This window comes from Phascolarctos cinereus, unplaced genomic scaffold (genome assembly GCF_003287225.1).
Source record: "Phascolarctos cinereus isolate Bilbo 61053 unplaced genomic scaffold, phaCin_HiC Scaffold_1;HRSCAF=81, whole genome shotgun sequence".
NCBI classification, from domain to species: domain Eukaryota; kingdom Metazoa; phylum Chordata; class Mammalia; order Diprotodontia; family Phascolarctidae; genus Phascolarctos; species Phascolarctos cinereus.
In genome coordinates this window covers 54,807,899-54,835,624 of record NW_027555514.1, presented here as the reverse complement: position 1 = coordinate 54,835,624, position 27,726 = coordinate 54,807,899, and the positions used below count along the sequence as shown (strand labels likewise).

The 27,726-nt window shown below is 41.0% G+C and overlaps 1 protein-coding gene across 1 annotated transcript; it reads right to left on the bottom strand.

The window, feature by feature from the left end:
• Positions 1-386: 386 nt before the first annotated feature.
• On the bottom strand, positions 387-11,893 carry VIM (vimentin). The gene is given in 10 exon segments (XM_020966863.2): positions 387-750; positions 1,970-2,055; positions 2,479-2,522; positions 2,787-3,007; positions 3,720-3,845; positions 4,658-4,819; positions 4,909-5,004; positions 10,406-10,466; positions 11,156-11,585; positions 11,588-11,893. Coding segments are annotated over 10 exon segments (1,401 nt in total). The 5' UTR covers positions 11,721-11,893; the 3' UTR covers positions 387-708.
• Positions 11,894-27,726: the final 15,833 nt, after the last annotated feature.

Here is a 27,726-nt window from a genome sequence, read left to right as displayed (position 1 = left end):
GACCAGGAGTGGGGAACCTGAGGCCTTGAAGCCACATGTGGCCCTCTAGGTTCTCAGGTGCAGTCCTTTGACTGAGATCAATTTGTATAGAACAAACCCTTTTATTAAGGTTCCCCACCCCTGATCTAGACCTTAAGTATGTTGTACAAATACCAGACTTTGATTCAGTGCCCTACTTTTAGCTGCTCTGAGGATGAGGAAAAGGATGGAGAAATGGAAATGCTAAGGCCTTCTGTTGTTTGTAAATATACTCTTAAACTAAAGAAATCATCAGGAAAACAGTTACCAAATCAAAGGATTAGAGAATCATGGCAAGGTTCTAATCTAAAATGACACATTTTAAACAATGGCTTATTTTTAAAAATGAAACTCATGAGCAAAAACAATATTTTCCAAAGATTTATTGAAGCAGTAATAGGTTGGTCAGACACTGGCTGGAAATAAAAAGCAGTTTTATGGTATTCAAAAACACTTCTTAAAAAAGTATGATAGCACAAGATATCATTGTAAACTAGATTTTGTTGTAAACTTTCTAAATCTTTTACTAGGGTCAGTTCGTAAGAACTAAAGCCTATTCCATTATAGCTATCCAAATCTATCTTGCGCTCCTGGAAAACTGCAGAAAGGCACTTAAAAGCTGTTTCTTTAACATATGGAATTCTTTTTTCTTCTTGCTGGTAAGATTCTACTGCAGTCAGCTCACACTTTTCATTCCAGATCATCATGGTGTTGAGAAGTTTCATTGATGACCTGTTGGGTTTTTTAAAAATGAAGAGAGTTAAAAACTCAAGATATACAATTTAGACTTAGCATTAGAATCTCAAACCTCAAATTCCCCTGTAATAAAATGGGCTTTGATCTTCACAATCCTTCTCCCTCCAACAAACTTGGGAAAGTAACAGGATGGTATTAAAGAATAAAGAGTTGAGCAGGAAGGTGAAAGTTCCATTTTGAAAAGAACCTTTGTGTTGGCCCATGAATGGTATAGATAATGTCATCACTTCTAAAATGCATTTTCAGGAGGGATTCCTCCTGTTACTAGGTGTACTTCCAGTTTGGTTGAGTGCAGCAGACTCTGTAAATGGGAGTGAAATACTTTTGGCCTATTTACATATGCTTCTCATGGAGAGTTAAACAATTACACAGGCAAGAATATAGATGGATATTTTTATGATGGTGCTGACAGATGCTCATCAATAGCTCAAAAGCACACAGGAAAATATGTAAATTGGACACTTTAGTGTTCTTGTTTACCTTCCCTTTCTCCAAATACAACTTGACCATCAAACACATGAGTTTGTGGACAGTTCCATTTCACTTTGTAGATTGCCTCCAATCCCCTGATTATAATTCGGCAAACTGCAAGGTGTCAAGAGACTAGCTGACAGCAAGTCCTGGCACCACAGGGTAGATGCAGGAAGGAGCCGATTTGCCCTATTCCAGCTGTGTCATTAACTGCATTTTACCAGTAGAAAACAGACTATGGCTCCCTAATCCCCCTTTTTTCATGCTTCAGCTTCTGCAGTACATTTTCACAAATGCAATACAAGTGGCAGAAGTCAAGATCACTCCTTCAAAGCCTTCAGCTACTCTTAATGTCTTCTCATCAGTTATGGCTGGTTGAAGATCCCAATTTTAAAAGGTGGTATTTTAACAACTGAGATTACCCATGGAGACAAGCTGGATCAAGGTCAAGGGCCCCCTGAGGCATCCTAACCCAGCTCACTTATTTCCATTTCTAATTAGCCATCTTGGGAAATGCAGATTAACTGCACTGCAGGAAGAGGCTCATCACACTTTCACCTCCAGGTACCACTTCATGAGTTGGCTGAGTGTCTGTTTTGGATTCTAGCCACTCTTTGGAATTTGACTGTTTGAATGCATAACTTGGGTAAACCTGGGGAATAGCATGACTTGCTATTGGTTTCTCCCTTAGATCACCCATTGCCTTAATTCAGGGGATACCAACCTGTCCATCTCTAGTTTCAACAGTCTTGATTAGGAGTGTTCTCTTTGAATGGGTGTCAACCATCGGGTGTGACTCAAGGTTGGTTTCTGAGGAAAGATCACACATAAGAGAGAAAGAATGAAATTCAAAGGCAACATAAGAATTTTAATTGAAGAGTTATGAAACTTATTTTCTTTATAGCTGTTCAGTATAATGATTCACCACTAAGAAGTCTAAAAGCTAGAGTTGCCCTGTAAGAGCCTTTCACTGATTTTTAAAACCTCCATGTTCAAACCATGGCGGCATTAAGAGGGTAATTAGGTGGTTTGGGATTGAGCATCTCCCATTTAGGTCTTTGACGTACATGTAATCAGAAAACAAACAGTCCTAGACTCTGGACATTTAGTGTAATTTTCGCTGCTGAGTCATTATCAGATCCATTCTAACAAAGGATGCCCTTTCCCAGAAAACAAAATGGCCCAGTGGTTACGAGTGGCGGACTTCTTCACAAATGAAAAGCAAATACTTACCCCTCAGATTCAGGGAAGAGAAATTGGGAAGAGGCAGAGCAATTCTGTAAGAAAATAAAGCAGGAGAAGAGTCACGTTACAACAACCCCAACGACAGAGAACAGCTATATATGGACAGAGGCTTTAGGGAAAACCATACTTCTAAAGAGGCGATCACATTACAAAAGGGCCTGCCTTTCCAAAAGCTTACAAAGGATTCCTTTAAATCACCTCTTTGTTGTGTGTGGTTGCAATTTCCCCACCCAAAAACACACTCATTGTTCCAAACCAGGGAAGTCCATCCACGTACACAGATTCACATTTTCTACCTGCTCTCCTCTCCCTCCAGTAGTTTCCTGTAGGTGGCAATCTCAATATCAAGAGCCATCTTGACATTCAGCAGGTCCTGATATTCTCGCAGGTGACGAGCCATCTCTTCTTTCATGTTCTGGATTTCATCCTGCAGGCGGCCAATAGTGTCTTGGTAGTTAGCAGCTTCAACAGCAAAGTTCTCCTCCATTTCACGCATCTGGCGTTCCAGGGACTCATTCTGCAAGAATGGAGAGAAGCCTTTAATATTAGCTCACAGAGATACCCTAGGATTCCCATTTGATGGCTTTTTGGCTTGATCATAATAGTCTCTTCACACTGCGGAGGCTATGCAGTTATTTTCAAGCACAAACACAGATCTTCACCCAATGAGCTGAAACAACTTCAGAGACTATGATAAAATACCTTTCTCAGAATATTATTCTTATTTGGGGGAGGGGCAGGGGAAGGAGGTTAAGTATGAAGTCCCTTCTTGTTATGAAAGATTAATCTAAGATACAGGATCATGGATTTCTGGTCCATTATTAACTTGAATTTATTCTGACATCACATATTTTGGATTAAAAATTTTTATATCTCTTCATTCTAAATTCCATTCCTTCATTGTTCTTCTTTCTCTACTGCAAATTACTATCAGAATTACCCTTAAATGCATTAGGAATAGATGGGAAAACTGAAATCTGCCTACCCCATCATGGTTCAGGTTACTCTTACTCTTATAGTCAAGTTAACTTATATAGGATACCTACATTATGTCAACAGAACAGAAAGGCTACTATTCAACTAAGGGACTTACCTTTCAAAAAACTGGTAAAGGGACATATTCAATATAAATGGAGAATGTTCCTTTCAGAAATTGTCAAATTTAAGATTAAAAATGGAAGCCAAGGGAAAATGCAACGTCCCCCTCTTTAAAGCTACGTCGTACTCACAGTTCCTTTAAGTGCATCCACTTCACAGGTGAGGGACTGCACCTGTCGTCGGTATTCATTAGATTCTTGCTTAGCCTGGCGCAGGGCATCATTGTTCCTATTAGCAGCTTCAGAGAGATCAGCAAACTGTTAAAGAAAAAATTCAAAATTTATTTTGTATAGAGACCTAGACATGTAGACATCATCTCCCCCAGTAAGCTTCTTGAGGGCAGGACTCTGTCACTTTAGTCTTTATATCCTTAATGCCTAATAAGAGTACCACGTTTAGAGTGGGTCTTTCATTAATGCTTATTGATTACTTCCTAGTGAAATAACATTCAGTATTCTGCCTCTCTGGATAATTCAGTTCCATTTCTGTATGTTTAAAGATATCAGGCTGTCTGGTTTTATACAACCTGACTTTGATCCACGGCCCGTTAATCTTTTCCTTAAGCTACTGGTGTCATGGTGTTTTCTATCTGGAGGACTGAAGAGCCTTTAACAGGAAAATGCAAAAACTCAGCACAGTACAAACAACAAATATAAATTTTTATACTTAAATGGGGAAGACAGCTCTTTAAAAATGAGGTTAATATCATGCAAATCAGAGGAAGAAGAGGTAGAGGTACTGACTAACCATTTTAGTTCAGCATTATCAGATCACCTCACTCAAATAAATAAAATGTCTTCAGAATGTATGTTTGGGGGGGGGGTCCATTTCAATAGAGGGCCAGGATGAGTTACTGAAAAATAATGAGAATCTGACCAAAAATAAACCAAACAAAAAAGACCAAAAATAAACTTCTTTCTGGAAAATGGATGTTGGGGACCAAAGAACTAGTCCTACACGTGACCAAGCATCACTACAGGAAGTAAGGAGGAGCAGCATCAGGGATCTAAGCTTTCTCAAAGCACAATTATTTTCCTCGGTAACTAACCACATTGGTTCATGCTCTTACTTTGGACTTGTACCATTCCTCAGCCTCCTGAAGGTTCTTGGCAGCCACGCTTTCGTACTGCTGACGGACATCACGCAGGGCTGCAGTGAGGTCGGGCTTGGCAACATCCACATCGATCTGAACGTGTTGTTCTTGAATCTGGGCCTGCAGCTCTTGGATTTCCTGGAAAAAAGAGTGCATGAATAAATCAACCATGTCACAGATGCCATCACTATAGTCTACATCCAATCACGTCAGAGGACTCCATTTACCTCATCATGAAGTTTCTTCAAGAAAGCAATCTCTTCTTGCAGGGATTCAACTTTACGCTCCAGGTCTAGACGCGCTAAGGAAGCATTGTCAACATCCTGATTAAAAAAGAAAAAAGTTTTGGCAATTATATCGTCACTTCAATTAATAGATTTGAAAGGCCTTCCTATAACACTAACCTTGGGAATGATCCCACGTCCCACATAATCTTATAGCTTTAACCATTTTATTTCGAGGTTTTTGGATGAGATTCATTGGAGACCTACTTTATTCTCTGTAAGAAAGTGCCAGACTGAGTTTTTTATAGTCTGTTAAATAAGTCTGTTATTATATCATTATTATATTTATCATATATTATTGTTACATATAATGTAATGGTATATATATGTTACACATATTATATTATTTTATTATATTATAAATAATATAGCCTGTTAAATAAATAATACAGGTTTGTAGTGGATAGAATATTGGGCCTGGAGTCAGGAAGACCTGAGTTCAACTGCAGCCTCAGGTACTTACCACCTGTATGACCCTAAGCAAGTCATTTCAACTACACTTATCTCAGTTTCCTCAAATGTAAAATGGCCTCAGTAATAGCACCTACCTCCCAGGATTGTTGTGAGGATCACCTGAAATAGTGTTTGCAAAGCTGATAGCACAGTGCCTGACACATAATAGGTTCTATATAAATGTCAGCTTTTGTCATTATTATGTATTATTAAGAACACTTTTGTTGTTTCAACCAACACTTTACTTCAACAGATGCTCCAGGACAGTTTTGAGAAGCAGTTATAAATGCTCACTGGCAAATCAGGCTTTTAGGGTAAAAGTTGACCCAACTCATCACAAACATCTGGGAATATCACCTAAAAGAACTGGATTTTAAAGGTGAGATCTTTTTCCAGACCTGGACTCATATCCCAGCTCAGACGATCACTAGCTATGCAACCTTGGAAAAGTCAATTCACCCATACAAGTCTTGGTTTCCTCATATGCAAGCTGAGGATAATCATACTGTCATTTTCTGCGTCTTTGGCTTGTTATATGGGAAAAGTGCTCTGTATACCTTCAAGTCTTCCACAAATGTGAGTTATCTTTGATTACAGAAGTGGTAACAGAAGATCTTCATGGAAAAATAGTCTTTGAGATTAATCTAATTATACTAATCTGTTCACTTACGGGACATCTCGGACAACAAAATCTATTGTTTGCTTCCCTGGATTATAATTTTTTTATTCTTTTTTTAAATGGATTATAATTTTTTAAAATACTGCTTTACTCCTACATCTTAGAACACCTAGTTTTCTTCAGGACTTGTCTCGTGTCATGTTCTATGTGAAGCCTTTTCTAAAACCTCTCCTCCTGCCTCTAAGGTAAACAATTATCTTGTTTATTTATTACATAAAAACCTACATATAGCCATGTCTCCCCTGACAGAATGTTAAAGTTGTTAAGGGTTGTGTCTATATCACTTCTCTATACTGCCAACACTTAGCACTGTGCCTGACACACAATAGGTGATTAATACTTACTGATTGACCTATCTAGTCAAGTTGCTTAAATCTCCCTTGTTCTCCTCTCATTTGTAAAATTTCGATTATTTGCCTAACCTATTTTAAAGGCTTCTTTCCAAATTTAAAATACACTGACCATTTAATAAGCCTGTGAATCTTCTGATGTCTCATACTGTACCTTCACCTGGATATATATGAACTCAAGGGAAAACCTAAAATCTTTCACTGAAAATGCACTTCTGAGTGGACCACCATCAACTCCAGATTAAGAAGATTTTCAGACATAACAAAAATGGACAGAACTTCAAAGGCGTTCAACAACCCTGTGATAAATACCCCAACTATGTCAGTTATAAAGCTGCGTAGAGAAACGCATACATGCTACAGAATGCCAGTCGTTCCCAAAGTTATGTACTCATGATAGTGATGCACAGAATAGTTACAAGGCCCCCTACGGGCAGACAAAAAACAAATGGTCCCAAGCAGCTGTTCTACCACTATCTATTCCATTGAAGTAACATTTATATTCAGTTAAAAAATATTTGAGGAACTTTTTTTCAACAGGAGAGAGCTTTTAAGATCAAATTTCACACAACAATGGTAATAATTAGATCTATTTACTTTTCAGGCTTGCAATATAAGAATAATAATAGCTAGTAGTTATGTAGCGCTTTAAGGTATGCAAAGTGCTTTTCAAGTGCCTTATTTTAGCCTACCACCTCTGGAAGATAGGTACTATTATTATCTCCCTTTTACAGAGCTGGAAACTGAGGCAAGCAGAGATGAAGTGACACACAGCTATCGAACATACATGTCTAGAGTTGAATTCAGGTCTTCCTGACTTCCCAAGATCTTTTTGTTGGGTTTTTTTTTGGGGGGGCACCTATTGAACCCTGAAGTTTCATGACTAAATAAAACAAAACTACATATCCTACCCCAAATCTTTTGAAAATACATTTTTAGATATCGCTTTGTTTCCAAGGATTTATGAGCCTTGTTTGGTATTTGAGTACTCTAGCTCTGGATATGTATTGTCATTGCCAAGAAAAGGGCAAGGGAGGAAAAATTAAACACCTCTATTCACCTTTGTTCTGCATCTCTCATTTGGCCTCTGAGCTGCATCTGCCCATCTTGAGCATCTTAAGGGTGTGGGAATCCTTTTCCTTCCACGAGTTCAAGTCAGTTACTAGAACTAGTTTCGAAATGACTGTTTAAAATGAACCTCATTCTTACTCTTAAAAATAAATGTGTATGTAGAGATCTTCCTGTTGCCTATTGAAGTCTTACCTTCATTTATCTCAATATACAACAGATTTAATAATTCCATTTGTAAATATTCATATTTCCTAATTAGAATGTATGACCTTTGCACGTAGATGGGTTATTCCTTCCCCTTCGGAAATGTCTGTATTTTATCCTTTAAGAAATATTTGGTGTATAGTTCTTACTCTACAAAATTCAGAGACACTCGTAACACTCTCACTGGAAAAAAATCAACTGAGTAACTGATAAGCTAAAAAAGATCCAATTTTGAGTGGAAAAAAAATTGGCTTTTTGTTCAGCTGTGAAAATAGTTATGGCAAACAGTTCTGGCTCCCTCAAAGAAAAGTGCCACATCAGTCATTCTACAAGACTGAAAAGAACATAATAAATTCATAAAAGTACTGAGACTGAAAATGCCCTCTGTATTACTGCTGATATGATATTACTCTAAAGCATCATTGGTCAATTGTGTATTCGTATGATTTCTATTTTAAAAGTGCTTTTTCAGATCTGAGAGCTTTTCTTAGAGTGTTCAGATCCTTTCAGTAAACCTATGACATCCAGAGAGTAGGCATTAGCTCCACCTTAAAAATGGGGAAATGGAAGAAGAGGTAAAACGACTTGTCAGGGTCACGCTGCTGCTTACTAAGTGGTGATAGTACTAGAATCCAGATCTTCTGAATTCAAGCTTAGCACATTCTCTACTGTACTGCTTCTCTGGCAGTGACCATCCTGCTGAATGTACCAATGAAGACTTAAAGGCTAGGTATAATTAAATTTGTCACTGAACATTTACCATCACCTAGTTATAAGTGTACAGGACAAACGCCATTCATCCTTCGAAAATGAGTGAATAAAGACAAGAACCCATTTTTCTACAATATGTCTTCATATGTTTTTTAATTTGGCAAATCCACTTTGATTTCTGAATATACTCATAACATGGTGGGTGGACAACTTTACCCTGAAACTGGGACTTACAAATTAAAAAAAAACAACACTAAAATATCACTAGCAGGTAAAACTGACAAACTCAAGTGAATGGAAAAGTGATCAAATCATTCAAGATCATTCCTTTCCTACCAATTCTTCAAAATGGAATCGCATTACTCTATCCTTCTTTCCTCATCCATTTCTATGATCCATTTCGTGATATAAGGGATCTTTTAGGTCATTTAGTCCAATCCCCTCACTTTCCAGTTAAGGAAACTGAGACAGAGGAAACTTAAGTCACTTGCCCTAGATCACACAGATAGGAAACTATGGAGGCAGGATTTGAATCTGAGCCCTATATTTTCAGATCTTTCACACTTCTCACTACCCTACACTTCACAGTTTATCCTGGTGTAAGTATATGTTTGCACGTGTGTATGCTTGTATACACGTATGTATATATCTTGGATCTAAATGTCCTAAACACCTCCATCCAGGAGAGGCTAGAATAAATCTTAATCTAATAATGAGCTTAACAGTGTGCTCTAAAAAGTACTTATACTAGGTAACCATTCTGCACTTCATTTTCCTTTTTTGGGGGGGGGAGGCAATGGGGTTAAGTGACTTGCCCAAGGTCACACAGAACTAGTAAGTGTGAAGCTAGATTTAAACTCAGGTCCTCCTGACTACAGGGCTGGTTTTCTATCCATTGCGCCACCTAGCTGCTCCCTCATTTTCAATTCTCTTAACACAGCCTCAGATTTGTCAAAGTTCTGGAGCATATCACATCTATTTTGAAAATGTTACTTGAAAAACAAGTTTAGCTTTATAAGGCCTCTGTCTTACCCTCATCCATGACAGCACCTTTTTAAAGAAAAACTTCCTGAAAAAGGATATTGCAAACAAAAGAAAAAAAGGAATGGAGGTCCTTTTGAGACCGGCTTTAATGTTCCTTTAAAAGTTCTAACGCCATATCTAATGTCCGGCTTAGGTTTAAGTATAACTTTCTGTTATAAAATACTTGTCTCCAATTAAAACTGTGCTCGTATGATTACATATTCTGGAAGAATGCAGCCTTTTGCAAGCTTCCCTGTGAACACAAAGACTTCTATTCTTTCTGTCTACGGGGACCCCACTTGCCAGAATGCTTATATCTACATTCCATAGTGAATCCCATAGAAACCACTAATACTCTATAGCCATCAGGACAGATGGCTCCTTTTCATCCTTACAAGATAAAAAAAAATAGTTGTGTATGGGAGCCCTTTTGTTTTACCCCCCCCTTTTAGTTTACTCTACAGTAGGACTCCTCCTCCTCTCTACCAGCCCCTTCCATTTAGTTTCTGCTTTGATTCTATTTATTCACAGCAAGTTCTTCTTAAAACAACATTTTACACTCTGACCAATGTATGTTGCGCTTCTTCTGGCCAGGATACAATACAAAAATGCCAAACTTCTTTGACTTCTGCAAATCGCAATCCCACTCAAATGGGGGCTGCTCAAATCTGAGTCTCAGAAAGCGTGGGAAAAACGAAGACTGCCCCGTTCTTTGAAAACTTGAAACAAAGTTAAAAGCTAAGGAGGATTCTATTACTATCCTTTGTATGCTCCGGTGACACTCAGGCAAATCCCCCAGTTCCTGGGGAGCTCGGATTTGGCACCTGGCCACCGCTAGAGGGCTGCGCCAACCGTCTGGAAACTGTTCGAAGCAGAGTTTGGGTTCAGGACCAACTTTTAGAACTGCGTGTGGAATGGACAAAGGTGGCGGAGAAGGAGGGCTACAAACCTGTCTGAAAGACTGCAAGGTGCTCTCAGCTTCCTCTCTCTGCATCATCTCCTCTTGCAACCTGAAACAGTGACACATCAACCAAGGAGGAAGTGGGAAACCGCCAGCAGGGCGGACGAGCAGCCACACCCAACCACCGAACGCTCCCCCCTCTCCTCCTCCGGGGGGGGGGAGGGGAAGAACCAATTCTCTAATGATAGACAGCTAACTTCGGCTCTTTCTAGTCGTCTCCTTCGAGGGAGTAGGGGCTGCAGGACCTTGGGACTGATGGAAGTGGGACTTGGAGGGACGAGCAGCTCAGGGAGTGTGCCCCAGCCCGTGGCGTCACTGCCCTTTGTCTCGCCTCCCTCCCCCAAGTCATCCCTTTCTTTCTTTCTGAGGCTCTCCAGGAAGGAGGCAAGGAAACTTGGGGAAAAGTTAGTGGAACTCTTTCCCGCCTCCAACAATGGGAGAGCTAATAAATGGGAGACAATCGTGAGCAACTTTTTAAAGCCAGTGCTTCGGCAGAATAGAGTGGGCTTCGTGGAGAGCTGCAAGAGATGAAGGGCGGGGCAACCTCAAAACAGATACCAAACCACACAGTTCCCTACTCTCTTCCTTCCCCAGCCCCAGCGCCCTCTCCTCCACCACGCCCCAAGGGCCTAAGGGCGTGGCAGCCCTGGCCAGACCTGGGATGGAGTCTTTATCCCTCCTCCTCCCCAACTAGGTGAAACAGACAATGGATCCCAGCGAACTAAGCGCTACTCTTACTTCTCGCGGAGCCGCATGATGTCCTCGGCCAGGTTGTCCCGTTCCACCTCCACCCGGGCTTTGTCGTTGGTGAGCTGGTCCACCTGCCGGCGCAGCTCCCGCATCTCCTCCTCGTACAGGTCCCCCAGGCGCGACTTGCCCTGCCCTTTGAGCTGCTCTAGCTCAGCCAGCAAGATCTTGTTCTGCTGCTCCAGAAAACGCACCTTGTCGATGTAGTTGGCGAAGCGGTCATTCAGCTCCTGCAGCTCCACCTTCTCGTTTGTGCGGGTGTTCCTGAACTCGGTGTTGATGGCGTCGGCCAGGGAGAAGTCCACCGAGTCCTGGAGCAGCCTCACCCCGGGAATCGGGGCGCTGCTCCTCAGGCGCACCGCCGACGAGCGCGTGGCATACACGCCGCCCGGGGAAGAGGAGTACACGCTGCGGGTGGTGTCGGGCGGATGGCGCTGCCCAAGCTGTAGCGGGTGGTCGAGGTCACGTAGCTGCGGCTGGAGCTGGGCCGTCCGCCCGCGCTGCTGCCGCCGAACATCCTGCGGTAGGAGGATGAGGATACCGACCGGGTAGTCATGGCTGGAGGGCTGCTGGAGCTAGTGGGCAGTGGCTGCTGCGTGGAGCGCGACCAGCGAAGAGAGGGGCGGTGGTGGTGGTGGTGGCGGCGGCGGTGGTGGTGGTGGTGGTGGTGCTGGCTGCGGCTAAGGCGAAAAGACCTGGGCGACTGGAGCAGCAGAGAGCGGGACCCCGCTTCGTTGGCGATTCTTATATTGGCGGAGGGGGCCCCTGCAGCTGGCCAATCCCCGGCCACTCGCCAGCCAATGGGGACCCAGAGAGAAAGGACAGAGTAGGGAGGGAACGGGGAGGGGGTGTGGAGGGGTGGGGTAAGGGTGGGCGGGGGTGCCGCCCTTAGCCCTCCCCCGTCTCCCCCAAACTGGGCGGAGAGCCCTATCCCGTTATTTCTGGGGCTGGGCTCGGAATACTGCTGATTATCCCCTGCAGGAGGGGGTGATTCCCACCTTTGGGCACGTTGAAGAAGTGGGCGAAAGCTTAGAGGAAGTTGGGGGACCCACTAAGAACTCGAGATTGGAAAAGGAGGAGAGAGGTCTAGCAGACTCTTCCAAAGGGGCGTAGGAGGAAGAGGTGGGAGGGGCACCTTGGTTTTCAACCAAAAGGGCGAAAGGGAGGCCTGAGGAGCCAAAAGGACTCTGCCAGGAAGGACCAGAGTGAAGAAAGACCGTGGCCAAGTGGGAGGAGAGGCGGGGGGAGAGCGATTTCTCGGCCGTGACGGAAGGAGGCAGCGAGAAAGAAAGAGAGCCCGAGATTTGGGAGGAGGGAGGAGGAGGCGTGCACTTCAGAAAATGAAGTTCTTGAGGCATTGTTACTTCCCTTTTGTGCCTAGCGGAAGAGGAAGGATGGGCTGGGTTCTGCGAATTCATTTTATCCTGCTGGGCAGTCCACTGTGTCTAGGGACCCTGCGGGTTTTGTCCAGAATCGGACGGTCCGGAGTCAGAGAGAGGGGAGGCAGTAGAGCAGGATAGAAGGAATGAAGAGGGAAGGGGATCGTGAATCACTGGAGATGAATCACTGGGCCGTGGTTGCTTGGAGAGGTTTCCAACGCCCAGCTTCAGAAACCGTTATACAAACTCGACTCTAGTCGAAAATGTGCTCGTTTTTTACGAAGTCTTCACCCGCCTTATAGATAAGTAGCTGATCTGAACTGCAGCAGACGGTGTCTTTGTGCCCCTCCTTAAAAGGGCCCCTTCCTTCCTGGGTACGGCTTCTTACTCTTCTGTCCTGAAGAGGGCTTCGCTCCAGGATGAAGGGGTGTGGCTGCATTCTTACTAGGAGGACATTTCTGTCGATTTGTGAGTCTGGAGAGCCTGAGTTAGGGGGTATCCACCCATCCCCTCTAGGTACACGGAAGGCGAGAATTTTGAAAGTGTCCACGTTTCAAGCCTGTTTTTCTGGGCAGTTCTCCCATGAAGCAAATCCTTTAAATGATCAGAAAGTTTTATGCAAGTGGGAAACCATAATAAGTTACCCCTCCCCTCCAAAAAAGACACATTTTGAAACAAACCTTTTAAAAGCAAATTGAGTTGACTGATTTTCTAATTTTGTAGTAATATCCAGAAACCATTTCAGAGGTGTAAATACAGCTCCGTTACAGGATTAATGAAGTGTTAACTCTTAAGACCAGATTTAAATAAGTAATTATTTCAGATGGGAAGCAATTATAACACAAATGATGAAATAGGCATGTTTCCAAGAACTTAACATTTGTATTTTGAGTAGCACAGTATATTACAGCTTCTCATTTTAAAAGTGCCACCGATTTGGAAAAAGTGGTACAGGCCTGTGAGCAATTGTAGAACCTCATAGGTTCTTCTGCTACTTGGCTGTGAGGTGGGTTGGGGGTGGGAGAAGGGAATCATGGCATTAACATATGAGCAAAGGACCCTGATTCAGGAAACCAGAGGTCCTATCATGTACCTGTGCTAGGTGAATGATAGAATCTCAATATGGTGTTAAAGATTAGTAAGACAGAACTCAAAAGCTTTACCATTGACTATGCTGGGCCATCTCTAGTCCTCCTGATGTATATCTGGCCACTGGACCCAGATGGTTTCAGAGGAGAAAGTGAGGCTGGTGACTTTGCACAGCCCTCCCTCATTTAAATCCAATTCACTTCCACGTCATGGCATCGAGTTCCCGATGTCATGGTCCTCTTTGAGAAGGAAGGACAAACCATAACCACTGATTATGGAGGGGGGTTAGAACAGTGAGGATAATGGGCATGAGGTAACAGCTTAAAAGCTGCAATTATCCTAAAGTTTTAGAATGATTTTAATTATTGGAACCGCTTGAAAGCATTAACTTCAGGACTACTATAAAAATAAAATAAATACATCTTGTTACCCCCCCTCCCCGGGATACAGAGAGAAAAAAAGTAAGAGCCTATTCTCATTTTCCCAATTTCTCATTTTGCTGAAAGTTACCTGTATTTAAGGAATGTGGTTCAGAGCTAAATAAAGAAGTTTGTTATAGGCCTCTTTCTACAAACCTCTTTCAGTCAACACTGTAGTTTGTTTTCCTCATTTCAGTTAAATTGGGCAAATGGAGCTGACAAGGTTGAGCTGTGAGAGCATTTGAAGCACAAATCTTGTACTGTGGCTTTCCTTATTCATGCTTTCCCTGGGAGGCGAGGGTCACACGAAAAGAACATTCCTGGGGCTCACTGTACTGGCAGATCAGCCTGTATTCCATGTTACCATCCTGTTTTCTGAGAGGTCTTTATTTTAGCTGCTGCTTAGGAAATGTAAGCCCATTGTGAGGTTGCCTGGAACTCTTGGAATGAGAAAGGCTATCTATCACCCTTTAAGGGAAGAAAAGGGGATAAGGCTCTGCCTACCCTATAGAAGAAACTAACATTCTATATTTTAAAAAATGCTCAGCCAAGTTTTGTGTTATGTACCTCCTGGGAACTCTGTGGATGCTTATTGACTGACTCATTGGCAGAAGAGAAACCTCTGAATAAACTGAAAAGAGATTTTGGCGAGGTTTGAAAGTATTATTTTTAAAAAGGTCGAGAAAGTCCAGCTTTCATTCCTTATGTTAACAGTATCCTTCCTTTCACCACTTCTCTTCAATTAGCTGTGATTTTTTTCAACATTTGTTTTGACAACATGTTTGGCATGTCCTAGTACCGATCTTGTTCTGTGTACTTTTTGGCAAATTACAGAATCACAGAATTGCAAAGGACCCCGGAAGCTTTCTTATCCAGTCCGTCTGAACAAGGTTACTGTCTACAAGATCTCTAACAAGTGATGATCCTCCATCCATTTAAAACCCTCTGGGATCAGAGAAGCCAATACCTGTTGCTTACTATCTATGTGACCTTGGGCAAGTTACATCTCTCTGGACCTCAGTTTCCTCAGCTGTACAGTGAGAAAGTTGGACTAGATGACCTTGAATGCCCTTTTCTCTTCCATCTCTAAATCCACTATTCTATGACCTCTACAGGCAGCACACCCCCCTTTTGCATTGATCTAATTTTTGGAAAGCATTTCTCACATCAAGCACAAATTTGCCTCTTTGTACCTTCCACTCATTTCTCCTAGGTCTGCCCCCAGGGTCCAAAGAGAACAAGTCTAAGCCTTTCACTGTGTGGCAACCCTTCAAATATTAGATGTTGGCTGTCATGTCCTTGCTAAGTTTTTTTTCCCTCCATACCTAATATCCCCAGTTCACTAGGCACACTTTCCTTTTCATCCACCAGAAATTACCTTAACATTTGAGGCAATTACTGTGAGAAACACTTTTATTCATTTATTTCAAGAGCCTGGCAGGCTTTAGCAAGTGTTGAACTAAATCTGAAGTAATAAATAGTGTCCAGTAGAGTGTTTAGCACACAGAGGGTACCCAACAAATATTTGCTGATTTACTAAATATAGTAAAAATAGATGTTCCTAAGATGATAGCCCTAAATGCAAGAACTAATACTATGTTTTATCTAATTTTCTTAATGACGAGGAAGCTATTGACTTCAGTTCTTACATTTCTTTTGAGGATTGCTGTATAAACCTCTTCAGAAAGCAGTGAAATGCTATTTTATATACTAATGAAGAGAAACAAGCTTTAAAGTGATAGAAAGTAAAGAAATGTATAGACCTGAGATGTAGGGTCAGCACTACTCTTATCTAAACTTTGTACTTCTGGTGCCTAGCATGATGTTCTACTCATAGAAGGCAGTTAATAAATGTTTGGAGTTCCTTTTGCTTTGAATTTGACTGGATCATAATTAATAAAAATTTTATTGAAGATAGAAAATACCATATTAAATGTTCAATCACTTCGGATGGGTTGCCTTCTGCCCCATGGAGGAATGCCCACGTTAGTGAGATCACAAACCCATTGAAATATTCAAATATCAGACTATTGACTCATTTGGGGCTTATGGTCCACTAAATTGCCCAGATTTTTTTTTCGGAGGAGTCATTGACTAGCCACATCTCCCTTGTCTTGAATTCATGAAGCTTAACATTTTGAACAGAAGTGTAAGCATATCCACTTATGGCTTTGAAATCTCATTTTATTAGACTCAGTCTAATATTATAGTCTGTCCAGATCTTTTTGCATCCTGACTTTGTCATCCAATTTGGTAGCTTTCTTTCCAAGCTTTTTGTCATCTGGAATTTTGGTATGCCTATGATTTGTGTCTTTATCCAAGTCATTGATAAAAAATGTCAAACCATCTCTGGGTCCAAGTACAGATCCCTTAGGCATTCCATTAGTATTGATATAAAACCTTTAATTTAATTCATTTAGGCTTGGCCATTCAAACAGTTTTTAATCCATCTGACTGTAATATCAGTCAGCTAGGATTTATTAAGCCCCTACCTCTCGCCAGGGACAATGCCAAGCATTAAGAATACAAAGAAAGGCAAAAAAAAAAATAGTACCTGCCCTTAAGGAGCTCAGAATCTAATGGGAATGACAACATATAAATCAAGCAAGATAAGGACAGGATAAATTTGGAGGTAGCATCTATCCTCTGTTCTTCAGCTTTTGCCCAAGAAATATAAAACTGTATCTGTAACTGATCTGCTTATCAAGCAACACTGTAAAAAAAAGTGTGGGGGGGATAGAATTACCCATTCTTGATGAAACCATGCTGATTCTTTGTGATCACCTCTTCCTTTTCTAGGCTTAGACTAACTCACCCTTTGAGAATACATTCTAGTCCCATATATACAAAAATATTCATAGCAGCATTTTTCACAGAATCATAGTTTTATAGTAGCAAACAATTAGAAACACATTTGGTTCTCTTGGTTTGGCCAGTGACTAAGAAAGTGGTGGTACATGATGTAATGGAATATCATTGTGCCATTAGAAATAACAAATATGAGGAATTCATAGAAACATGGCAAGGAGGATGACCTGACAGATTGATATAAGTAGAACCTGAAAACCATGTGTCAATCATTCAGCAAGCATTTATTAAGTGCCTAGGGGATGTGCTGACAGTGGGGATAAAAAAATACCAAAACAACATATTCTCTGACTTCAACAAGCACAAGTCTTCAGCTTCAAACCTTCAGGATAAATTGAAAGAGCGATAAAATGAACCTGAGCACCATGCAATCCCAATAACAAGTTTTGCTCCAGTGAAGAGATAAGAATGCATCTTCTCCTTTAGAAGGAGGAGTGAAGGACAGTGATGTGAAATACTGTACAAACTTTCAGGCATAGTCAATGTTTTGGTTGATTTTGCTGAACTTTTTTTAGCCTTTGTCACATTGGAAGGCCCGTGTGACATAGCAGTAATAGAGAGAGATTTTCAGAAATGAATGTGATATTAAAAGCAAAAGTCACAAATATAACTTTTTTTAAAAGTTAGAATTTTGTTAGGAATCTAGTTCAAGCTCCCTGGTCAATAGTTTGATTCTGTTCTTTTGGGAAAACTGGGACATTTAATCATTTCCAGTTCTTTAATATCTCACCGTGATGTTTGAAAGAACATTTATATTGGCAATCTTACTAGTTATTTTGGTACCCAAGGATGAGTTTTTTGTTTTTTGTTTTTTGTTTTTTGGTTTTGTTTTTGCTCTATTCTTTCCAAGTCAAAGATCATTTTCCTTGACAGGAAAATAGAAGCCATGTAAATTGAGCATCTCAGCCCCGTCTCCGACATCAGTTATCATTCAGTCCCCCAATAGTCATATCCCTTTTTTAGTTTCCTTCTTTTGCCTCATATACCTAAAAAAACCCCTCTGATTTTTTCCATTTGCAAGCCTTCCCTTATTCTGAGCTTTAGCACTCCTAGCACAATTCTTCCATGGTTATACCATTCTTTTGCAGTCATCCTTCACTACATACTCTTGCTTCTATTGTCTATACATCTTTTTTTTTTAATCTAAGTTAATAGGGGCAGCTAGGTGGTACAGTGGGTAGAGTACCAGCCTTGGATTCAGGAGGACCTGAGTTCAAATCCAGCTTCAGACACATAACACTGACTAGCTGTGTGACCCCGGGCAACTCACTTAACCCCATTGCCTAGCCCCCCCTAAAAATCTAAGTTAATGAGTGAGTTCCCTGTGTACTCACACTGATCTCTTGAAACAACTACCCCTTTTCCTCCTCAACAAAATTGTATCCATTTATGTCTTCAGAATTCCATTCTTGAAAACTTCTCATCCCTCCTGGGCTGACTTCTCCAGAATAACTTAAGGTCATGGAGTACAACCTATCCTTTCCCTCAACCTTTCTATGTTCTTCCCAAATTTAGGAATTCTGTTAGAGTATTCCTAGTATGCCTCTCCTTCCCTATCACAGATTCCTAGATGGAATGGTCACTTTCCCTTATATTTCCATCTTTTCCAACCCAGAAATCAGTTCTTGATGATTTTTTTAAAAAAGGATTTTCCATCCTTGCTTCTGCCTTTTGCAGGATAGAAATTGTAATAGTCCAGTCAGGAAATTATTAGCTGCCCTGTTTGGGCCAGAGAAATACAACTCTTGCAGATGTACAGATAACTGAAATTTCTTATCACTTCTTTTTTTTTTGTGGGCTAGGCAATGGGGTTAAGTGACTTGCCCAGGGTCACAGAGCTAGTAAGTGTTATGTGTCTGAGGCCGAATTTAAACTCAGGTCCTCCTGAATTCAGGGTCTGTGCTCTATCCACGGCACCACCTAGCTGCCCCTTGTCATTTCTATAATGTGCATTTGTGCCAAGCTTGTGATCTGTTCCCCAAAAGAATCTCTTTATTCTGTGTGTCCAAATAAGCTGCATGATAAACCTCAATGATGATACCACTTCAGTTTTGTCTCTATTGACCTTCACAGATACACTTTCTACCAGTGTTCTATCCCTATTCTGGTTGCTAGATTTCCTCGAATGAAGTGTATCTATTTAATACAAATTGACATGTACCCTGCTCTGCTTTTACTGTTTTCTCCCCAAATATTCCAGAGCCATATGCCAGTCATGGGCCTCATCTACCAAATCTTAGTGATTCCCTATGAACTCTAATTCATCTCTATGGATTAGGATCTTTAGAGGCAGTTAGGTGAAGCAGGGGATACCGTGCTGGGCATGGAGTCAAGAAGACTTGAGTTCAAATTTGCCCTCAGACCTTGGGCAAGTCACACAGTGCCTGGCTAAGGGCTTTGCTTTCTTTCCCAAGACAACATTTAGCAATGCTTTCTAGGTCTCTTCTAGGGATGACATTTGTGCCCATGTTAATTGCCATAAGTATATAGTGGTCATAAGGTCGAACAGGTCATGGAAGTTTCTCTGACTTTGTTCCCCAGGAAGCAGACTTCTCTATTGTTACTATTATGAATTTTGAGTGTAGGTAACAGTCATTTTGCTGTGGCAGAAATTGGAACATCATATACTCTAAGTCACTGCCTCATCCTTGCTCCCCATACTTGCCAAGCTGAGATCCTCAGCCTTGTTATTCTCTCTAGGAGCTCCTCTGGCTAGCTTTGGTGGCACTAGAGCTTTTCAACCCCAGAACTTTCTCTTTCCTTCTCACTTGGTTAGCACATTTTCATCTCATTAGCACCTTCTCACTTTGCAACTTGACAGTCTTCTCTGGCTTCATTTTGTTTCCCTTTTCCAACTAACCTCTTACCTTGTCCTACCAATTATTCTTATCTTTCTTTACTAACTTCCTTCTCCCTGTTCTCTTTTTGGAATCCTTCCTTTCATTCATCTTGAATCCTTTTCCTTCATCTCTAGCCCTGCTTTTTTAGCGTAAGCCCTTTCCTCCTTTACCTTCTCCTCATGTCATTTTTACCAAGTCCAATTTTCTCTTCTCAAATTCAAACTCTTACCTTCATAATTCCCCACACCCTTTAAATCTTAACGTTTCCTCTTAATTCAAGTCCTTCTCCCACATACCTCTCCCCCTCTCCTTCTTCTTTCTGCATATGGAAGAAAATATTTCCCTGGGGATCATCCTTTTTCCTGTTGTTCTTGGTCCCATTTCCTCCCTCCTCCTCCAGTACCTCCTTCCTTCAGCAATTATCCCCTCTTTGACACATATGTTCAGTCTCAATGCATCAAGCCTTTCCTTTCTGTCCATGAAACACTCAGTTCTCTAACAATTCTAATAAAGGTTTCCATGATTTTTATGTCTCATCTAGCTACTGTCCCACCCCTTCTTCCTTTTATTGCCCAAGTTCTTGAAATAACTGCTGATACTTCTTCATTACTTCCTCTCTCCTCAACTCCTTGCAATCTTGCTTCTCAGCCCATTACTCTGAAACTTGCCTCTCAGAGGTCACTAATGACTTCCTAACAGCCAAACCAAGTGGCCTTTCCCCCATTCGTATTGTTTGGGTTAGGGAAGCTTAGTAAATGTTTTATATTCATTTATTCATTCATTATCCCCTTTGAAAGCTTGATGGCATTTGACCTTGTTGACCATGTCCTCCTTCAGGATGTTCTTTCTCTCCTTGACTTCAGAAACTGTGTGTTCTCTTCTTTTTCTTTCCTTTTAAACTACTCCTAGGGCAGCTAGGCAGCGCAGTGAATAGAGCTCTGGCCTTGGAGGGAGGAGGACTTGAGTTCAAATCCGACCTTAGACACCTGGTACTTACTAGCTGGGTGATCCTGGGCAAGTCACTTAACTCTGATTGGCTCACCAATAAAATAAGCTACTTCTCTCCAATTACTCATTTAAATCTTTATCTTTTTTCCTAATTCCTTAATATGGGTATTCCCCAAATTGGTCCTTTTCTCTATTGAACTATCTTTACTTTGGCAATCTCCATTTGCTTCCACAATTTGGGTGATTGCCTCCATGCAGATGACTAATACATCTCATTTTCTAGCCTTGATCTTTTCTCTGAGCTCTAGTCTTGAATCTCCAACTAATTAAAGGCTATCTTTACCTGAATATCCCACTAGACTTCACAGTGTCACAGTGGCTCCACTGTTCATAGCCTGTGATAGTCAACATCTTGAAGTTATCTTTGACTTTACCCTATTCCTAACCTTTACCAAGTTGTTTACCAAGTTCTATTGATTCTGCTTCTGCTACATCTCTTTATCATCCCTTTCCTCTCTCTTCCCGCTATTGCTACCCTAGTACCAGTCATTACTTCCTGCCAAGACTATTTCATTAGCCTCTCAACTGGGATTCCTTTATCACCTCTGTACCTCATCCAACTCATTCTTCACACTGTTTCCAAATGAATTTTCTTTTTTGCACGGATCTGTCCATGTTACTCCTCTGCTCAAAAAAACCTCATTGGCTCAGTCATCTCTCCTGAAGGATATTTGTACTCCTTAACTTGCCATTCAAGGTCTTCTACAGTTTGGAGTCACTCTACCTTTCATCCTTGTCTCACACTGCTGTCCTCCACATAGTTTATGCTCCAGCTAAACTGGACTACATTCTATCCCAAAAGTGTATAATCTAAGAGTTGGAAGGGACCCAAGACCATTCAGTTTAACCTTTACTTAAACAAGAAACCCTCCTGTAACAGGCCCATCACTTTTCATCTTGCCTTTGCTTGAAGTCTTCTAGGAGTGGGAAGGCAGAACCACAAAAACAGAAAAGGAAACTGAGGTTTTAAGAGGTTAAATGAGCTGTCCAGGGGCACATAGCTAGTATATGTTAGTAGCAGGACTCAAACACAGCTCTTCCTAACTACAAATCATGTTTTTCCCACAATTCCAGACTGCATATGAGGAATACATCCTAGCTTTCCCCCTCCTTATTACCTTTGCTCATGCTATTTGCTATGACTGAATATTCTTACTTCCTCACTTTGCCTATTGAATCCTACGAGTCTTTCAAACCCTACTTAGATATCTGCTCCCACAGGAAATGTTCCCTAATCTCCAGTCCCCACCCTGCAAGTCAGTAACAATTTTACTCTTTGGTCTTCACACGGTATTTTGTTTTGCTACTCTGTAATGCATATAGCATATACTATCGTATGTTGTGGTTGTCTGTATCATAGTAGTCTTTTCAACTCCACAAGGGTGGAAATTATGTCTTCTATACTTTGTATCTCTCCTATCACTTACCACAGCACTCTAGGTTGCTAAAAACAAACAAAATCCTCAATCAATCAACCAATTATTCACCAAGCATTTATTGAGCATCTCCTATGTTCCAGGCTCTGTGCTGTGTGCTGGGGATTTAGATACAAAGAACTAAACAGTACCTATTGGGGCAGCCAGGTAGCGCAGTGGACTTGAGTTCAAGTCTAGCCTCAGACACTTGACACTTACTAGTTGTATGACCCTGGGCAAGTCGCTTAACCCCATTGCCTAGCCAAAAAAAAAATAAACAATGCCTATTCACAAGGAGCTTATATTCTAATAGACTTTTTCATTTTTTTTTTTTACAAAACCTCAGCATTTTTAAAAATGCCAATGTTCTCTAATGGTACCATATGGTTATAAATCATAGAATATTCATTTCCAAAGTGTTGTAACTGTAGGTGACCCAAAGGGCAATGGAAAGTTGCATGGTGGGCATAGGCAGGCTATGGCATATTAAAACATAAGAAGTGTTATAAGAGCTATCTATTCTCCAGGAGATGTGACCAGAAAATGAGGTGCCCTGGACCTGGAGTGTTGTGAGGAGTAATGTGGTGCTATTCCAGGAGCTGCTCTAGTAATTGCAAAATGTCAAAAGTCTTAGAGGAAGGCTTCTAGCACAGTGAAGAGATCCTGCACAGAGAAATTATGGGGAAACATTGGACAAGAATTAGACACGAGAAGACGTGGGTGGGTTGCACTTATGAAAGGAGTGCCCATTGATGAGCTCATGAATACATTAAAGTATTGGCTTCTATTTCTCCTCCATGTCCTCCTCCCCCTGTGGAGTGCTCTGCAGAGGGGATTGTATGGAGCATTTAGTAGGCATTCAAAACATAAACAGTGACTCATAGCAGTAAACAAATAAAAGTTCAAAGAAAATTACCCTGAAAATGAAAGGAACACATAGAAGTCTTGTCAGGATAATACAAGTGGGTTAGTTCTTTAAATGTATTCCCTAAGAACTTTCATAAGGAAAGAAGAGCAAATTTAAGGAACCTCTTATAAGCGATGATTTAATGATTTCATTAAGGACTGATCAAAAGTCTATGAGTAAGGTCACAGCATGGTAAGTGTGTGGGAGGGGACCTAATGACTGTGCTGCATAGACTAGGAATTTCACAGAAAAATATACAAGGAAAGAAAAAATGGGGAAAAAAATGATACTAGAAAAGGAGAAAATGTCTCTTGATCCTAGGCCTGGAAAATTGATCCTGTTGACCAGTAAGAATAAACTTACACGAGGCAGAACCTGGTTGTATAAAGGAAAATTATTATAGTCACTATTCACTTGTAGTACCATCCAGGCAAGGATCTTAGGAAAGGAGTGGGTTAGAAAGACAAAGGGGCATGAGGAATGGAAGGAAGGGAAGGGAAGGGAAAGGAAGAGAAAGAAAAGGAAGGGAAGGGAAGGGAAGGGAAGGGAAGGGAAGGGAAGGGAAGGGAAGGGAAGGGAAGGGAAGGGAAGGGAAGGGAAGGGAAGGGAAGGGAAGGGAGGGGAAGGGAAGGGAAGGGAAGGGAGAGAAGGGAAGGGGGAAGGGAAGGAAGGGAAGGAAGAAAGGGAAGAGGGAAGGGAAGGGAAGGGAAGGGAAGGGAAGGGAAGGGAAGGGAAGGGAAGGAAGGGAAGGAAGGGAAGGGAAGGGAAGGGAAGGGAAGGGAAGGGAAGGGAAGGGAAGGGAAGGGAAGGGAAGGGATCGGTGCATAGATGTAGATTATACAGAGGTGAAGGAGGTTGCTGGGTAATAGCATCAAAAGGGGAGAGAAGTAAGTTGTAATCAGTGTACAAAAATTGAGGGTCGACAATGGAAGAATTAGAAGGAAAAATCTGTAACAGCAGGTATTGTGGGAGTGGGAGCTGAGTTTTTTTAAGCCTTAGTCCAATATATTGGATTTGGTTGAGAGGAACAGAATATGGGCAAAGCATCAGAATTAACCATTGGATTTAGTAGAGAGGAGCAGAAGGTAGGCTGAGGGCAAAGCCTCAGAATTAACCCAGGGTTTCAGGAAAGTTGTGGAAGACCAGGGCAAAATAGAAGCTGAACTTTTGGAGTGTTCACCTAGTTTGGTGCATGTCTTGGTGGAACATCCCTTTATGGCTGTCCTTTGCGTGCTAGTCTGAACCCTTAAAAGGGATTTGGTGTTAGTTGCTGAAATTCTTATTACTCAACCTTGTTTTGTGAAAGTTATTTAGCCTTAAATGGTAGAAGTTTTTCATGATAATTTCAAGTTATCAAAACATCAGATTTAATAATACTTGGATTTATAATGTAACTTTCCTCCAAAGACCTGAGGTATCTTTCTTACAATATAATTTTCTTTATCATTACAGTAGCACAGGATGGGCAAGGGAATATACTGAATATCTAACAATGTCTCTTCTGGACAATTTCAGAGAAGAAATTCGCTTCCACTTCCTGAGAGTGGTGTGGCCAACTTAGTATAACCCATTCCCCATCCCAAAAGGAACACACACACATATATACACACATGTATACACATGTACACACACATGCATGCACACTAAGCCTTCAAATTAATTGACTTTACCAATTCTCCCAATAGTTGGACAACAATGGAGGTGCCTTTTAATGCTTTCAGGTCACCTGTATTTAGTATAATGTGGTATTTCCTCCCCCAGGACACCTATCATTTTTGAACATGCCTAATTAGAGTATAATTTGTACACTGGCAAATTCTGGCTGATATTAGAAAATGTTCTGTATGTGTTCTATCAAAGATTAATTCATTCAAAGAACTAAGAGATGCAAGCTAAAAGGATAGTGAAAGTGTTGTATGATGGGGACATGATTAGATTTAGGAATCAAAAGACCTGGATCTAAATCCAAGTTCCAGTATTTAATATCTATGTGATAGTAGATAAGTCACTTGCCATTTCTGAATTTCAGGGTTTTATATATAAAATGAGGATAACAAAATTAACACTTTCTAAAAGGGTTGTTATGAGGAAGGGGCTTTGTTCAATATACATGCTATGTAATTGTGAGCCATCGTTATTAGAAAAAAAGTACAAGAAACTCTAATTGGGTATATCCAGAGACAAAAGCCCCCAATACAGGTATTTCATAGGTTGAAAGAAGTATGCAGTGGGTGGTGACGAAAGATTTTTGGCCACATTGGGGGAAAGGGTTAGATCTGTGATTTTCTTAGTAAACAGAACTCTTGATGGGGGCACCATATTAACAAAGATCAACACCTGCTCTGTGCCTTATAATCTTCAAGAATTGTTTGGAACACTGAGAGTGTAAGTGATTTGCCCAAGGTCACAGAGTCAGGATGTGTCAGAGATGGAACTTTAACCTATGTCTTCCTGTCTCCAAGGTTAGCTCACTAACCACTTAACAGTAGTGAAAAATACATAAGCCACAAGGGTATAGAAAATCTAATATATCAGTAATGAAACAAGGACAATGTTACTCTGGGTTAGACACAAAAGAATGGAAAGATTTATGAGTTTCCTCATAATTCCTGAAATCCTTACAACATATGTGGATATTGAGTATATATTACTTTGTCAGGGCAATAATTCTTTCATTTCCATCATGAAGGGAAAAATTAATGTATGTTAAGCCCAAGCTATCAATATTTCCATTTCCATAATGTTTGTCTTATGGAATTAGGCCACTTTGCTTATAATTAATTATTTGTCATCCCAAAAACCACACAGGATTTGCAATTTTAAGATGCGTAGTACAACATAATTCTTTGTGCTTGGAGATAAGTGTTTGTTCTGCAGTGTTTGACTTTGTATCATAATCATGCAGCAAACAGATTGCACTTTCTCTACACTGTCCTTGACCAGCAAATGCTAAATTACCACTCTTTGGTATGACTACTAGAAGTGAAATTGGGCCCAGGCAGGACAAATGGTATAATGGGATTTTGCCCACACATATGGTATAATATCTTATACCATCAGCTTGGTATTGTATCTTATACCATCTGTCTTCTGTACATATGGCCACTACCAGTAACACTTGTTCATACTGTACTTTTTAAGAATCTTTTTGTTGCTATTCTGATTCAGATGTAGGGTCAGTTTTTACTCAGGGAGCGCGATGCTCCAAATGAATCACTAAAACCTCTCAGTACATTTTGAGATGTTTTACTTGGAGATCTTTCATTTGAGTACTGACTCAACTGCAAGGAAAAATTAATACAACCCGAATATGACTAATATATCCAACTAAATTAATGGTGTTTAACGTGAGTTTATGAGCAAGAAAGAAATGAACTCTAAGGTGTTGTCTCCCGATACCTACATTACTCCCTGCTAGTTAATTACTTAGTGGGCAGCTAGCTGGTGTAATGGAGAGAGTGCTGACCTTGGAGTCAGGAAGACCTGAGTTCAAATCTGACCTCAGAGGCTTACTAGCTGTGTGACCCTGGGCAAGTCATTTAACCCTGTTTGCCTCAGTTTCCTCATTTGTAAAATGAGTCAGAGAAGAAAATGGCAAACCCCTTCAGTATCTTTGCCAAGAAAACCCCAAATGGAGTCAGAGATGACTGAAAATGACTGACCAACAACAAAGTTAATTACGTGACCCTGCTAGTTTCTAAGATATCATCCAGTCTTAGTCTTTCCTCCATTTCACAACTTAACATCTAAATAAAATAGTCTAGTCTCACAGCCTCCAGTTCCTCAGTCACTCTTTAGCCCATAGGATCATAGGTTCATAGAGTTAAAGCTGAAGGGACCTTAGAAGCAATGTCACCCATCTTCAGTCATTTCACAGATGAGGACACTGAGCTCTGGAGGAGTGAAGCAGCTCCCCCAGAATCCCCCAGCTAGTGAGTATGGGAGGGAGGGTGGGAATCCAGTTCTTCCTGCCTCTGGGTCCATTTCTGTATCCACTGGTCTAAATCATGCTGCCTCTCTAAAATCCCTTCCTTGCTAGCTGAAATTCCTCTTTCCAGGGTGACCAGGGACTCCCTTTACCTTATCTGATGTTTCTATAGCATCTGACATCATTGGTCACACTCCTTCCCTCACCCCTTTGCTTGATATCATCCCTACCCTTCGCTTCTATGACACCGGCAATCTCATGGTTCTCTTACTATATCTATGGCTGTTCTTTCTCTCTCCCTCCTATTCTGGCTCTTCTTTGCACTTCTTAAATGTGGATATCTCCCAAGATTCTGGCCTTGGCTCTCTTCACTCCCTTGGTGATTCCCATGCCTTTAATTGTGATTCCTATAGAGATAATTCCAAAGTCTGTACCTCTGACCCCAAAACTCTTCCCAGATCTCCAAGTCTCCAGACTTAATTATGTCCTCAGTGCTTAGCACAGTGCCTGGATCATAGTAGGTGCTTAATAAATGCTTTGACTGATTCCTAGGGCCTGTTAGAGCTTGCACTCCTCTCGTGCAACAGTGGAAAATCCATGATTTTCTCTTTGTCATGATGAATTGGAATTGGATTTTAGCAGGAGTTCCATGTCTTTATGACACCAACATAATACACATTGAAAAAGACGTGACTAGGGTCTTAGAGGG